This window comes from Schistocerca piceifrons, chromosome 3, assembly GCF_021461385.2.
Source record: "Schistocerca piceifrons isolate TAMUIC-IGC-003096 chromosome 3, iqSchPice1.1, whole genome shotgun sequence".
In the NCBI taxonomy this organism is placed as follows: Eukaryota; Metazoa; Arthropoda; class Insecta; order Orthoptera; family Acrididae; genus Schistocerca; species Schistocerca piceifrons.
Genome location: NC_060140.1, coordinates 348,547,826 through 348,561,328, shown reverse-complemented (window position 1 = coordinate 348,561,328; position 13,503 = coordinate 348,547,826). Strand labels below are relative to the sequence as shown.

The window sequence follows — 13,503 nt, the reverse complement described above, 5'->3', positions numbered from 1 at the left end:
CATATGGCGACAATGACAGGGCTCTTGCATAGCGATTGACGTAAAAATGTTGTGACCCTCAAGCGATTGAAGACTACTGATATGCACAGTTTTAAAACATTGTTATCAATGGTCTAAATACGAGCTAGACACGCTAAGACAAAATGAGAATACTAAGTTTCGCGGAAACAAAAGCAGAAATGTTGAGATTAGTGAAAGGAACGAACGCAGACATTTGTAGATTCGAATAGCGAGTACTTGATAAGGAATCACCATTAACTGAGCGGAAGGTTCAATAAGAATAAGTGACAACTTGACATGGGACATCTGCGTGACTGGGAACGCAGTACGCGAGACTAATCATCAGGTGCCTCATTTACATTCCCCTGAGCATCTGTAGTTGAGAAGATCGAGAACTCTGTAAATGAGAGCCTTTTTCTGTGCCCAGAACAACTGAAGTTCTATCTTTAAAAGAGAACTGCTTCCAGGGAAGCTGGAGAAATGATTTTTCTATATAGTCATTTTATCGAGTATTTTAAATGCTGGGGTGAGAAAATAGGTCGCAAAATGGGTTAGTGACACGAACGTCACTAACTCAGCCTGAAATTTAATTTGCTTTACAACATCGTTTGACAAGACCTTGAAATCCTGCAGTATAGAAATCTTGCAGCAGCTGTTGCATCCAACAAGTGACTTATCGGACTATATCCTCGTCGTGTTCCGAGTATTATCCATCCCATGGTTTTTAAGAGATGAACTTCACTGAAGGCTAAATCTGAAATAACGCCTAAGTTCGTCTTGCTGCATGAGGGCGGACTTTGTGATCCAGACGATCACTAGCTGTCAGCAATCCAAGACGTTTGCGACAAATGGCCTGGCGCAGATACTAAAAGTTCTGTAGTAACGTGTTGTCTTGATAGCTTCATCGTGACGTCTAAGGAACAGCCTTAATTCACCATCTCATTTTCTTTCACTCATTTTTCTTTGCTTGGGGCGTGTTATTTCTAACTGTGACTTAGGTTCGTAGTGCTGAACCTGTGATTCGCCCCATGTGATGATTTGCAGTAGCCAACCACATCCTTCTTCAAGAAACTGTATGAAGTGACACATGGCTAGGCCCTTTCTATTCCATTTGTACTCTGGTGCTATCCGGTGTCGGACCCAGTGCGTACAAACTTTACGAAAATTCAACCACTTAAGAAGTATGATGTTGCGATTCAACTATCTACTACCACGCGACCGTCTTTGCGGATCATTTATTCCACGAGTTGCGGTGTGTAGTGGTAGTAGTAGCAGTAGCATTACTTATCCGTAGATATCTTTTTTAAAAAAAATAACTTAGTAAATAATTTAATGCCACACTGTTCACTCATATCTCACTATCAGTCACTGCACACACTACGCACACATTGTTTCATAACACTTCACTCACTACACATACCAACACACTCACACACACACTGGTGATCTCTGGCACATTTTCTGTACCGCAACTTTCCCTTTGCTATCCTGAAAAACTGAGTCAGCATCCCTCTATAATGAGTGAGACGTTGAGCTCAGAAAGAGGAAGAGGTGTTTGTTTTGTGCTGTGATAGAACAGGAAAACTCAACAGGATTACCAGGAGGTTACTTGATTGAGATTCTTTCTCGTCCTAGTCAAATTTCTGCACTCAGTTGACCACAGCTTTCCACGAAGTACAGCTCCCAACACATATGGGATGACGAGTTCTCTGTATATAGTCCCCTGGTGAACAAAGGTCAGACATCTGCGTTCTGTTCTGGTAGGGTACACTCCTGTACTACATCTCCCAGTTTGCTATGTCACAGTTATTAACCACCCACGATGGAAAACAGTGTATCGGCTAGCTTCCAGCCAATACGTGCTACCACCATATGGAAACACTCGGGAACGACTATTTGGAACAATATGCGGTATTCTGGTGTTTACGACTTATAATAAATTATTAGTGTTCTAATATTTGCCATCTTAAGCCCAGGAGGTAGCGGTTGTTAAGGGAATCGTTATAAATATTTTAGCACGCAACCGCTAATGTTAGGAACATAGTCCACAGCAAAGCGTTTCAGGATTCAGGCTCCCATCATTTGGCTGTCTAAGTTAACCCCACATAAAATGCATTTCGAAAGCACTCAGCGTCAAAACATAAAAAGATTTAAAATCATTTAGTCATGAAGTCCCCCCCTTACTTTATAAATGGCAACAGCTGATGCCCTGCTCTGCTTATCCATGTTACCGCACATGCTCCAAAGCGTTCCTTCCGTAAAGCGGTGAACACCGGTCACATCAGCTGCCTCTCCATACACGGAGTTGTATTATAACTATTTATAACGAAATTATAAATGTGCGCATGTATCACCCCACGGATGTCAACTTTGTCAGCGATTGTGTCATCACATTCAAGGGCATAAACAATGGCGATGACGATCAGCTAACAGATCATTTTATGAAGATGATTTGCGTCTTCCGAATAAGCAAAATCTTTAAAAGCACTAGGTAAAGAACGCATTTCTGAAATTTTCAACAGATGCTGATTATTCAAATTCTGATACTGTATATGAGTTAAAGAAACATGTTCAAAACAACAGTACAGCGAAACAGACTGCAGTAATCTGTCAAATCTAAACAGAAAAATGTGGCAGATTTTCTTAAACAGGCTTACTATTGTACTTATTGTAGTCCACGGGTGTAACTGGGGAAGGTCATATTAGGGCTGCTGTCTCCCCATTCCCTCTCGCATCCCATTAGACCCTTAGAAAAATCTTCGCAAACCAAATTCGCACCATTCGCTGCCAGGCAGACAGACAGACAGACAGACTACTTTGAGCCAACAATTCAGAACAATTCTATTCCTTCCAAATTCCTGAACGTTCTCTATCATGCTGAGAACTACAAATAGTTACACACCTTCGTGGAGAAGGCATTTACGGTTAGGGTACCAGTGTCTCCTTTAGAGGAGCCCATATTTTTTCGCTCTCGAGTTGAACTCAGATTTCCGATATCTCTCGTGTCAAACATGCCGCATTCGAGTTAGTAATCGAGTAGGTGGAATTACAACCTTTTAGACGCTTTCTTGGGCGTGGTGACCACAGCGTCTGGGAAGGGCAGGCTGGACACACTGGTGACGGAGACTCGTGGCTGCCATCTGGCGTCCTTGCGCTGAACCCTCTTGCTGCCGCTGTTCTCGTCCTGCAACCAGAAGTTCGTGAATTCATACACATTCCTCCCGACCACAAACGTGTATTGTGACATAAGCTGTGAAAAGACATTTTTTATGTACAAACCATTATTCTGAATGTTAACTACTGTCATGGACGATTCATTCACATCAAAGAAAAGGTTCGCTATTTTTTAGTTATACAGGATTCTAGGACTTGTACAGGGGACTGAATAGACAATATTTTGAGTTGGAATCCATATTCTGAAACGTATCGTTTTCCTGCTAAGCCGTTTGAAAATGTGTTTGCTGTATTCGAGTCGCTGCAAGAGAATCTTTGACAGTTGCAATGGACTGGGTGGAGCAACTTCGCGTGCCTGCTACGACCAATCACATTATGCGGTTTTATAAACTTTTCTATAGCAACGCCTCTGTGTTGCCGGAGCTCTGTAGACGACTAGTGTTTTCGCCTGCAGCAGTTTGCGCTTCGTAGTTGATAACTGCCAAGGGGGCTGCCAGCTGACAGGAATCAACTTACGCCAACTCAACTGCGGGTAGGTATGGGTGGGAATGGTGGCAGGCCGAGCATGGCAGGGGGCAGGGGGGCGACGGTGCTTATGTCGGATCGGCTGACGTTGTTTGGTGGCTGTACTACCTCACTGTCGTAGTCCGAGCCTCATTCACGTGGTCGATGGTTTGAATGAAGAGTTTGGTTGATGAAACACCTGTACAGACAGAAGAAGATTTGGTAGCACGAATTGTGGTCGCAGCAGAATAGACTGCAGAGACACCAGGTGTGAAAGAGCGTGTGTACCAAAACAGTATTCGCAGATACAATGTGTGCACCGAACTTGGTGGTCACCACATCGAACCTTGCTTCCAGTGGATCAGAATGCTAACCCTCTTTTGAAAATGATAAAAACGGTAAGTTTAACTGTAAACAATAGAGTCTGGGAAAACTGATACGTTTCATGTCTGTTTCTTTGGTTATTAATGATTGGAATTATAAAACAAGTGATGTACTGGACGACGGTTCAAACCCGCGTCCGGCCATCGGCTGATTTAGGTTTTCCGTTGTTTCTTAAATCACATCCGTCAAATGCCAGGATGGTTCCATTGAAAGGGTACGGCCGACTTCCTTCCCCATCTTTTCCTAATCCGATGGGACCGACCTCGCTGTTTGGTCCTCACCCCCCAATCAACCACCAATCACTTCGATGTTGATGATGTACCGGGCCACGCCTAATAAATTACTTGTAAAAGGGGTCGCCTTACAGGCATGTTTTCAAATGGCTCTGAGAGCTATGGGACTTAACATCTGAGGTCATCAGTCCCCTAGAACTTAGAACTACTTACACCTAGCTTACCTAAGGACATAACACACATCCATGCCCGAGGCAGGATTCGAACCTGCGACCGTAGCGGTCGCGCAGTTCCAGACTGAAGCGCCTAGAACCGCTCGGTCACACGGCCGACGGCGTGTATTCAAATGGTTGTAGCACGGAAACAGTACGTTTGCAGACATGAGTTCCATTTCGAAATATTATCTACTCAGTGCCCTCTACAAATCCTAGAAGTTTAAAAGGGAATTTTAGAGCTCCCTACAAAAGTGAAATATAGTGCTACTGGACCGATAGATGTGTTTGTTTAGCGCTCGTGTGGTCATTCGGCATCGTCTGCTTGATGGCTGCTTTCTGTAGGATTTTCCATGGCTTGAAGTCTTCAGCTATATGCTTCCATGACACAGTTGTGTTCACAGTTGCAGCGTAATTACTTAGAATTATACATGCAGACGTTACTTCTAAGTGTATGCCGAAAATAGGCCAACATGTAACCATGACGATTTTTAAATAAAAAAAAAAAAAACGAAACGCGTGTGTTAAAATAAATACGGATTTTAGAAGTTCCATAGATAGATCTGAAATACATTAAGGGATGCTCAGTATTTGTCCATGAGATCCAAAAGGCACCTGAAAGCGGCGGCGAAATTGATTCTGTATTCTTTGACTTTCGTAATGCGATCGTTGCAATTTTCAGCTGACTCCTAGGGAGCAAAATATGAGCTCAAGAAATAGTGGACTGGTTTTATCACCAGATTGCATACTTCCTAGGCAACAGAACTGAGCACTAAGAGAAATCACCAGATCAAATTTAGCTTTGGTTGTATCCTCAAAGAACGTTACAGGACCGTTACTGCTCAAAAATACGGAGGTTCGTCAAAAAATATGGAAATGCCGTACGAAATGAATGCTTGAACGTAAGTATAGTCTAGCCTAGACTGCAGGTTTCGCTGTTGTATTTGGTCCTCAACGGCACCTGTACAATGGCCACTATACGTTTCAATTGTCGGTAGTGGTCAGAGCAGTGTTTTGTGTAGCTGTGAGTGCATTATGTCGGAGATAAGTGAATCTGAACGTGGAGCAAATTGTTGGGGCTCGTATGGTGGATGCAAGGTCGCATTACCGCCAAAGATTATGTCACCATTTTGACTGATCTGGTCCATCCCAGAGTACAATGTCTGTTCCCCAGCGGTGATATTCACACAACTCGCATCATCCGTGACTGGTTTTGTGAGCACGAAGATGAATTATCGCATCTCCCCTGGCTACCACAGTCATTAGGTGTCAATGTCTTTGAGGCTTTGTGGTCTGCTTTGGAGAGATTGCAGTATGATTGCTATCCAGCTGCATCATTTATACCTGAACTTGCCACTATTTTGCAGAAAGAATGGTATGACTGGAAACTATTCTGAAAGCCAACGGGTTTCCTACACACTATTAGACATGGTAATGTGATATGTTTGTGATTTTCCCGTACTTCTGCCCAGACCCTGTGCGTAAGGCTCTATGACGCTCTTAGTCCACAGTGCTTTTGAAAGTAAGCAAGTCTTACAAAACAAAAGATTAATGCTCGGAAACTCGCAAAAGATATATACTTGGGTCTTGCAGTTAATTCTTAATGTAAACAAATGGCACATATTATGAAAAATAGGCGGAAATGTCTATAATTGTTTGATCACGTAGTTTGGCTATCAGTCACAAGAAACAGTTGTAATCGTAAAGTATCTAGGAGAAAATTAGTTGCAAGTAAAACATAAGAATCTGATTCGTTTCCTTAAGTGCGTGTGTCACTGTACTTATTGTAGATTTTGTACTGGTAGCACTGATGGTCGGCGCGTGTCGAGTGCAGAATGGAGAAGACGTGAAATATCAGAATGTCTGAGTACGACCAGGTCACGGTTGCCTCAGAAGTATTGCTGTGCTCCATTAAATACCACAGTATTGCGCCGAGATTATACTGTCAGTACCTTGATTCGGTGGAATCTGCTGCAGCTAGAGTCAAATTCCATGAGCATTAGTATCCGTCCGAAATCTGTCTCGTATTATAACAGCGCATAAGCGAGTCATAGTGCAGCTCGCCCCTCACGTGGACCTCTGCTCTCTGTAGATTTCGGGACGGAACGGTAACTACTGGTGGAGGACTACCACCGGAGTACACCAGAAGTATGGTCGTGGTTTTCCTCTAGTGACGATCGCAATAAACGCTCACTATATGTTGAGGGCGTGCAGAAATTCCTGAAGTGATGTATCCTACTAGCCAGCTGGGCTCTGCTCTGGCAGTATTAACGTGTGTGGAATTTATACAAGAGATGAAATTGTCAGCCATCGTTTATTGTCGACGGTAGATGCAGGGTACTGCTGGAAAATAAGGATGGGAAAAACCGACCGGTTAAAACAGATACCGGAATTTTAGTTCTGCATAACCGGTATTTTTTGGTATTTGTTTGTACTCGGTTATAAAAAGTGTTTTATGAATTTTTTACTAATAACCGAGTAAAAAACGGCAATTAGCTACAGCAGCAGTGCTAAAATTTAGTATTTTATCAATTTTCAATAATTGTAGTTGCTGTAGTTGTATGTATCGAAATTTTATTACTTTAAGCGATTTCAGGCATTTAGTACGCTTTTTCAGAAGGCTGTACATAAAAAAAAATGTACCACAGATAAGTAGAAGCTACATATGGCTGTGAAAATTAGGAACGAAAAGTTTAAAAAATTTAAAAATTAAAGACAAAAAGTGGTATACGCTTATAATCATCGCATTATCTACGAATGTCAACATAACATGCATGCAGCATGTTACTGTGGTCCTAAAAAAATACAAGAACAGTATGTACGAGTAATACAATGATGAATGCATCAGTATAAAAAGAGCTCGTAAATGCTTAAATGTGATTCGTAGCGCCTGAAAATCGTCTCAGGGTGGGGCCAAAGTACGATGAAATAATGAAACAAAACCTTATACGACTGCAGTTGTCATAAGGCATAAACGAAAATGTAACTGCACACAAACTGGGTAATAGATAATATATAAAAAACTAATGATAAATAAAATAAATTTACACCAGCGATAAGTGGCGCTATGGTTGGGAAATTTGGGAACTAATCTCAAGACAGCTGTAGTGGCCGGCCGGGGTGGCCGAGCAGTTCTAGGCGCTTCAGCCTGGAACCGACCGACCGCTACGGTCGCAGGTTCGAATCCTGCCCCGGACATGGATGTGTGTGATGTCCTTAGGTTAGTTAGGTTTAAGTAGTTCTAAGTTCTAGGGGACTGATGACCTCAGATGTTAAGTCCCATAGCGCTCAGAGCCACAGCTTTAGTGAGGTTGGTAGCATGCTAGCAGGGAACCTTTCAGCAAAAAGAAAGTGCGAAGCTCATCAAGGGGCTGGAAACTGTAATTGGAGTAAGTGAAGAAACAGTTCTCAATCACTGTCTAATATTAAATCTTGGAAAGTGACTATAGAGGAAAGAAAATGTAGTCACAGTTGTGTTATAGTAAAACAACTAGTATTGGAATATATACAGGTAACAAGTAACTTTTATGAAAGAATTGTAACTAGAGGCGTTCATACCACTTTTTACGGTACTGTTAAGTTTTAGAACACATCGTTGAGCTCGTGTAGAGATGTCAGTAGCGTGTCAGCGGGAAATATGGCCGGGCAAACAGCGCACCAGATGCACCAATGGGGAAGAGGAAATGACAGGTGTAAATGGCAAAACAATTCCTAGTCAGGAGTTTTCGTTTATGCCTTATGTCAACTATAGTTGTGTAAGGTTCTATTTTGTATGAACACATAGTAGATTTAGTTTCTGAGTTTGTTGTTCTAAACACAAATTTGACGATTTGGTGCCTGTTTTACCAAAGTATGTTATGCAGTATGAGGAATGTTTGGCTTCATTACTAACTGGATTACGTCATAAACTGATTATATAAACCAATTTTACATGTTTATAGAATGGAGTCTGCTAAGAATTCCCTAAAACATTTTATAAAAGAAATGTTGTTTTAATATCGCAAGGAGTTTGATTTGGATTGTATGTAAATAACGTTTTTTTCAAATTTCTTTCTTCAATTAGCATATTAACAATTATTTGGTGTTGTATATACATGCCTTTGCTTTACACAAAACGAATCCAAATTGTGCTACCGCAGTACCACCTGATGGATTTATCAAACAGTAGATGTGGTCGCATCTCAGTCTGTAGGCAGCTGTTGTATAATCACGAGGACTTGGTTCGGCCCTCTATTCTTATGTTTGTACATACTCTTTATTTTAAATTTGACATTCCGATATCCGTTGATTTTCGTGATCTTCATATGAATATTCGAGATGTGACACAAAACAAAGCACAGTTGGAGGAGCTCATGCGAATTTGTAGTGCGTGAGTTATGTTACTTTTCCTAGCGTACGAACAATTAAGTTTGTATATTGTTGTACTTGACTTGCAACCCTATTTATCCTGTCAACTTGATTCTACCCATTGCAGATACAAATGAAGGTAACATAATCTTACCGAAACCGGTTATCGAAATAAATCCTTTACTAGCGACATTGGCTTTTTGAAATTTTTTTCTTTGTTTATTGCACTTCCGGTCGCCCCCATTCTGACACACTGTCAGAATTATAATTAAATGAGATGAGATGAGATCGCGCTGCATTGAGCACTGACGAATCGCAATGTGACTTGGGTGGCAGTTAAGTGGGCTTGCATGTATTAGCCTCTTTGGCTTGCATACGTGTGACGGAGTCTTACGAGACATACTATGCAAGTAGCTTTGTGTGTTGTACAGTGAAAATCGAAAATCACAAATTTGGTGTCTTGCCAATCAACCACTAAATCTTCAGTGTCTGAGCAGACGCAGCTACTAGTCATATTTTGCAACTGGTCCATACCCACTCGGCAGTGGGGCGGTTATTGTTACATTACGGCGCTAGTGGGATGCCAGTTCACCTGTCATATGCCGACCATTTAACACGGGTACGACAGGGGATCGCTGTCCGTTATCCCCACTCCAAAGAACTAACGCGGACGACTAATTGCACCAACAAAGTAGTGAGGCGCCAGCACTTTGTGATAAGCAGACCAAATAAATTCACCACATACGTAGCTCTGTTAACAAGCTAGCACCCAGCCCAGTAGATCTGAGGCAGAAGCTTCATATTTGGTGACACATTTTACCTCTTTATAAAGCGTTCTGTGTGTTGCTCAACTGTGTTAATGCAGTAATTTGGGAACGCATGTGTTAATTATTTTGTGTTTGATTTCAAAAGAGTTTAGATGTCCTAGTCACGCAGCAAGTTTTCGATTCAACAATGGATCTTATATATTTTCATTTGACAATTGTAGTTCAAAACGAAATCAAAATCTTCTCATGACCATAATACTTCTGTTAGTCTACTTAATTAAATAATTACGAGCCTCGTATTTGCTCTTTTTGAAATATATTAGAAGCTGACGCAAAAGATCCAAATACCACACAGTTACTGTGTAAAGTGAAATAGTGGTAATGATATGAGACCTGAGTTTCTCCTGGCGTATACAACTTTCAAATAACTTCCGGGAATTCAGCCAGGTAACACTTTCAGCAACCGCCGATATTTCGGCGGGAGAACACCCCGCCATTTTCAAGGCAAACTGCAACGGACAGGCGACGTACATGCAAATTTAATACCTCGGTTCTCGGACCCAAGCAGGAAAGATAACACACACACACTGAACACTAGTGCCACCAAAGATGGCCAAAGTCAGAGCTATCGATAGTGAGACTATGAATTCGCAGGTGAGGTAGCATTGAGTCTGTCCCTCTGTTTCTTGACAAGGGAGAGAGCCGGATTCCAAACAGAGTTTAAACAGAAACCTCCATCCCTGTTAACAAGGTTGCTCGCTAATTTAATCTCAACTGCCTCCCGAATCACACTGTCCCAATAGCTGGACGTGCATGCCAATATCTCGGTGTTATTATATAACATGGAGTGACCAGTATCCAAGCAATGTTCGGCAATAGCAGATCTATTTGGCTGCTGTAATCGTGTGTGCCGTTTATGCTCAGTACATCTGTCCTCCACGGTCCTGATAGTTTGACCAATATATGCCATGCCGCAGCTACAAGGGACACGATATACACCCGCCTTACGCAGTCCAAGATCATCCTTAACGGAACTCAAAAGTGCTCTAATTTTAGATGGAGGTCGGAAAACACATTTCACATCGTATTTCCGTAAAATACGACCGATCTTATTGGACGTGTTTCCTACGTAAGGCAAGAAGGCTGTAGACTTAGGTGTTGACTCAGAATTATCAATCACCTGATGTACAGTTGGTCGATAGCGCAACGCACGTTCAATCTGTCTATCACTGTAACCATTTTGACGAAATGTAACTTCAAGATGGGACAGCTCAGCTGGCAAAGTCTCAGCGTCAGAAACGATATGTGCCCTGTGTACCAAGGTACGAAGTACCCCTTCACGCTGAGCCGAATGGTGACAACTATTAGCTTGTAAGTACAAGTCGGTGTGAGTACGTTTCCTGTAGACAGCATGTCCCAATGATCCATCATCCCTCCTCCTAACCAACACGTCGAGAAAGGGAAGGCAACCATCCTTTTCCACCTCCATCGTAAAACGAATGTTCGGGTGGATCGAGTTCAGATGTTCTAGAAAGACATTCAAATTCTCCCTACCGTGAGGCCAAACAACGAAGGTATCGTCAACGTATCTATAGAAACAGGCGGGTTTTAAAGGTGCCGACTCCAATGCACGTTCCTCGAAGTCTTCCATAAACAAATTTGCGATCACAGGAGGCAACGGACTACCCATCGCAACTCCATCTGTCTGCTCGTAATACTGGTTCCTTTCCGTCCTATAGTGAGTAACATCGGCGCCCCGACATATCGTGTATCCAAGCATCTTGCATCTCTGTTGAGTCCACAAGTAGGACGGTGTGAACATCATATCAGGAACTCAGCTGATTTTTTACGTCGTTTGGAGGGACTGAGGCTGAATGACTCTGATATTTTAGTGAGTTTCGATGTGGTCTCTCTCTTCACTCGTGTTCCTCTGTCTGATTCGTTGCGGTTAATTGAAGCCAGGTTTGGTGCTGATTTAACTAATCTCTTTAGGCATGTGTTGACATCCACTTATTTTTTATTTAATGACCAGTATTACGAGCAGACAGATGGAGTTGCGATGGGTAGTCCGTTGTCTCCTGTGATCGCAAATTTGTTTATGGAAGACTTCGAGGAACGTGCATTGGAGTCGGCACCTTTAAAACCCGCCTGTTTCTATAGATACGTTGACGATACCTTCGTTGTTTGGCCTCACGGCAGGGAGAATTTGAATGTCTTTCTAGAACATCTGAACTCGATCCACCCGAACATTCGTTTTACGATGGAGGTGGAAAAGGATGGTTGCCTTCCCTTTCTCGACGTGTTGGTTAGGAGGAGGGATGATGGATCATTGGGACATGCTGTCTACAGGAAACGTACTCACACCGACTTGTACTTACAAGCTAATAGTTGTCACCATTCGGCTCAGCGTGAAGGGGTACTTCGTACCTTGGTACACAGGGCACATATCGTTTCTGACGCTGAGACTTTGCCAGCTGAGCTGTCCCATCTTGAAGTTACATTTCGTCAAAATGGTTACAGTGATAGACAGATTGAACGTGCGTTGCGCTATCGACCAACTGTACATCAGGTGATTGATAATTCTGAGTCAACACCTAAGTCTACAGCCTTCTTGCCTTACGTAGGAAACACGTCCAATAAGATCGGTCGTATTTTACGGAAATACGATGTGAAATGTGTTTTCCGACCTCCATCTAAAATTAGAGCACTTTTGAGTTCCGTTAAGGATGATCTTGGACTGCGTAAGGCGGGTGTATATCGTGTCCCTTGTAGCTGCGGCATGGCATATATTGGTCAAACTATCAGGACCGTGGAGGACAGATGTACTGAGCATAAACGGCACACACGATTACAGCAGCCAAATAGATCTGCTATTGCCGAACATTGCTTGGATACTGGTCACTCCATGTTATATAATAACACCGAGATATTGGCATGCACGTCCAGCTATTGGGACAGTGTGATTCGGGAGGCAGTTGAGATTAAATTAGCGAGCAACCTTGTTAACAGGGATGGAGGTTTCTGTTTAAACTCTGTTTGGAATCCGGCTCTCTCCCTTGTCAAGAAACAGAGGGACAGACTCAATGCTACCTCACCTGCGAATTCATAGTCTCACTATCGATAGCTCTGACTTTGGCCATCTTTGGTGGCACTAGTGTTCAGTGTGTGTGTGTTATCTTTCCTGCTTGGGTCCGAGAACCGAGGTATTAAATTTGCATGTACGTCGCCTGTCCGTTGCAGTTTGCCTTGAAAATGGCGGGGTGTTCTCCCGCCGAAATATCGGCGGTTGCTGAAAGTGTTACCTGGCTGAATTCCCGGAAGTTATTTGAAAGTGGTAATGATAGTGGGTTAATTTTTGACACAGAGAAGTTTTCTGTCTTGTTATTCCAGTTTGGTGTTTCAAACTTTTGCTCAATCGTCAAAGGCAAATGAAAGAATTTCTTCTAATCCATGGGTAAGACTAATTTCCTTCGCCATCCTAGTCGAATCAATCTGTGTACTTTGTCTCCAATGAACAACACGTCGAAGGGGCGTTAACATTTCAGAAGAAATGCCTTCTCTACTTTGATGCCTTGATGTGAACAACGTATTGCCAAAGCTCAGGGTATCATTATTAAAATTTGGTACTCTGGTAATGTAATTTTCTTTGTTTGAAATCTTATTCCCGTATTTAGTCACGACTCTTATAATGCATGAATTTCATATTGTTCTAACTGTCCCACGTGATGGCGAACAGAAGAGGTCGCAATATGCTGACCAGCCTGGGACCCTGAATCTGAATGACAGTCAGAGATAGATACAGGACTCTATAGAGGGAAGTAAAAAGAGAAGTGTTAAAATGGGAAACAAGGCGTGAGAAGAAATTGGTGGAAATGTAGAGAG

General features: G+C 42.4%; 1 protein-coding gene across 1 annotated transcript in view; it reads right to left on the bottom strand.

Annotated features, from left to right (window-relative positions):
• Positions 1 to 13,503, bottom strand: part of LOC124788651 (monocarboxylate transporter 13-like) — a 78,588-nt gene that overhangs the window by 25,290 nt on the left and 39,795 nt on the right. The window contains exon 5 of the mRNA XM_047255927.1: positions 3,054 to 3,184. Within this exon, the coding sequence (XP_047111883.1) occupies positions 3,054 to 3,184 (131 nt within the window). The remainder of the gene's footprint in view (positions 1 to 3,053; positions 3,185 to 13,503) is intronic.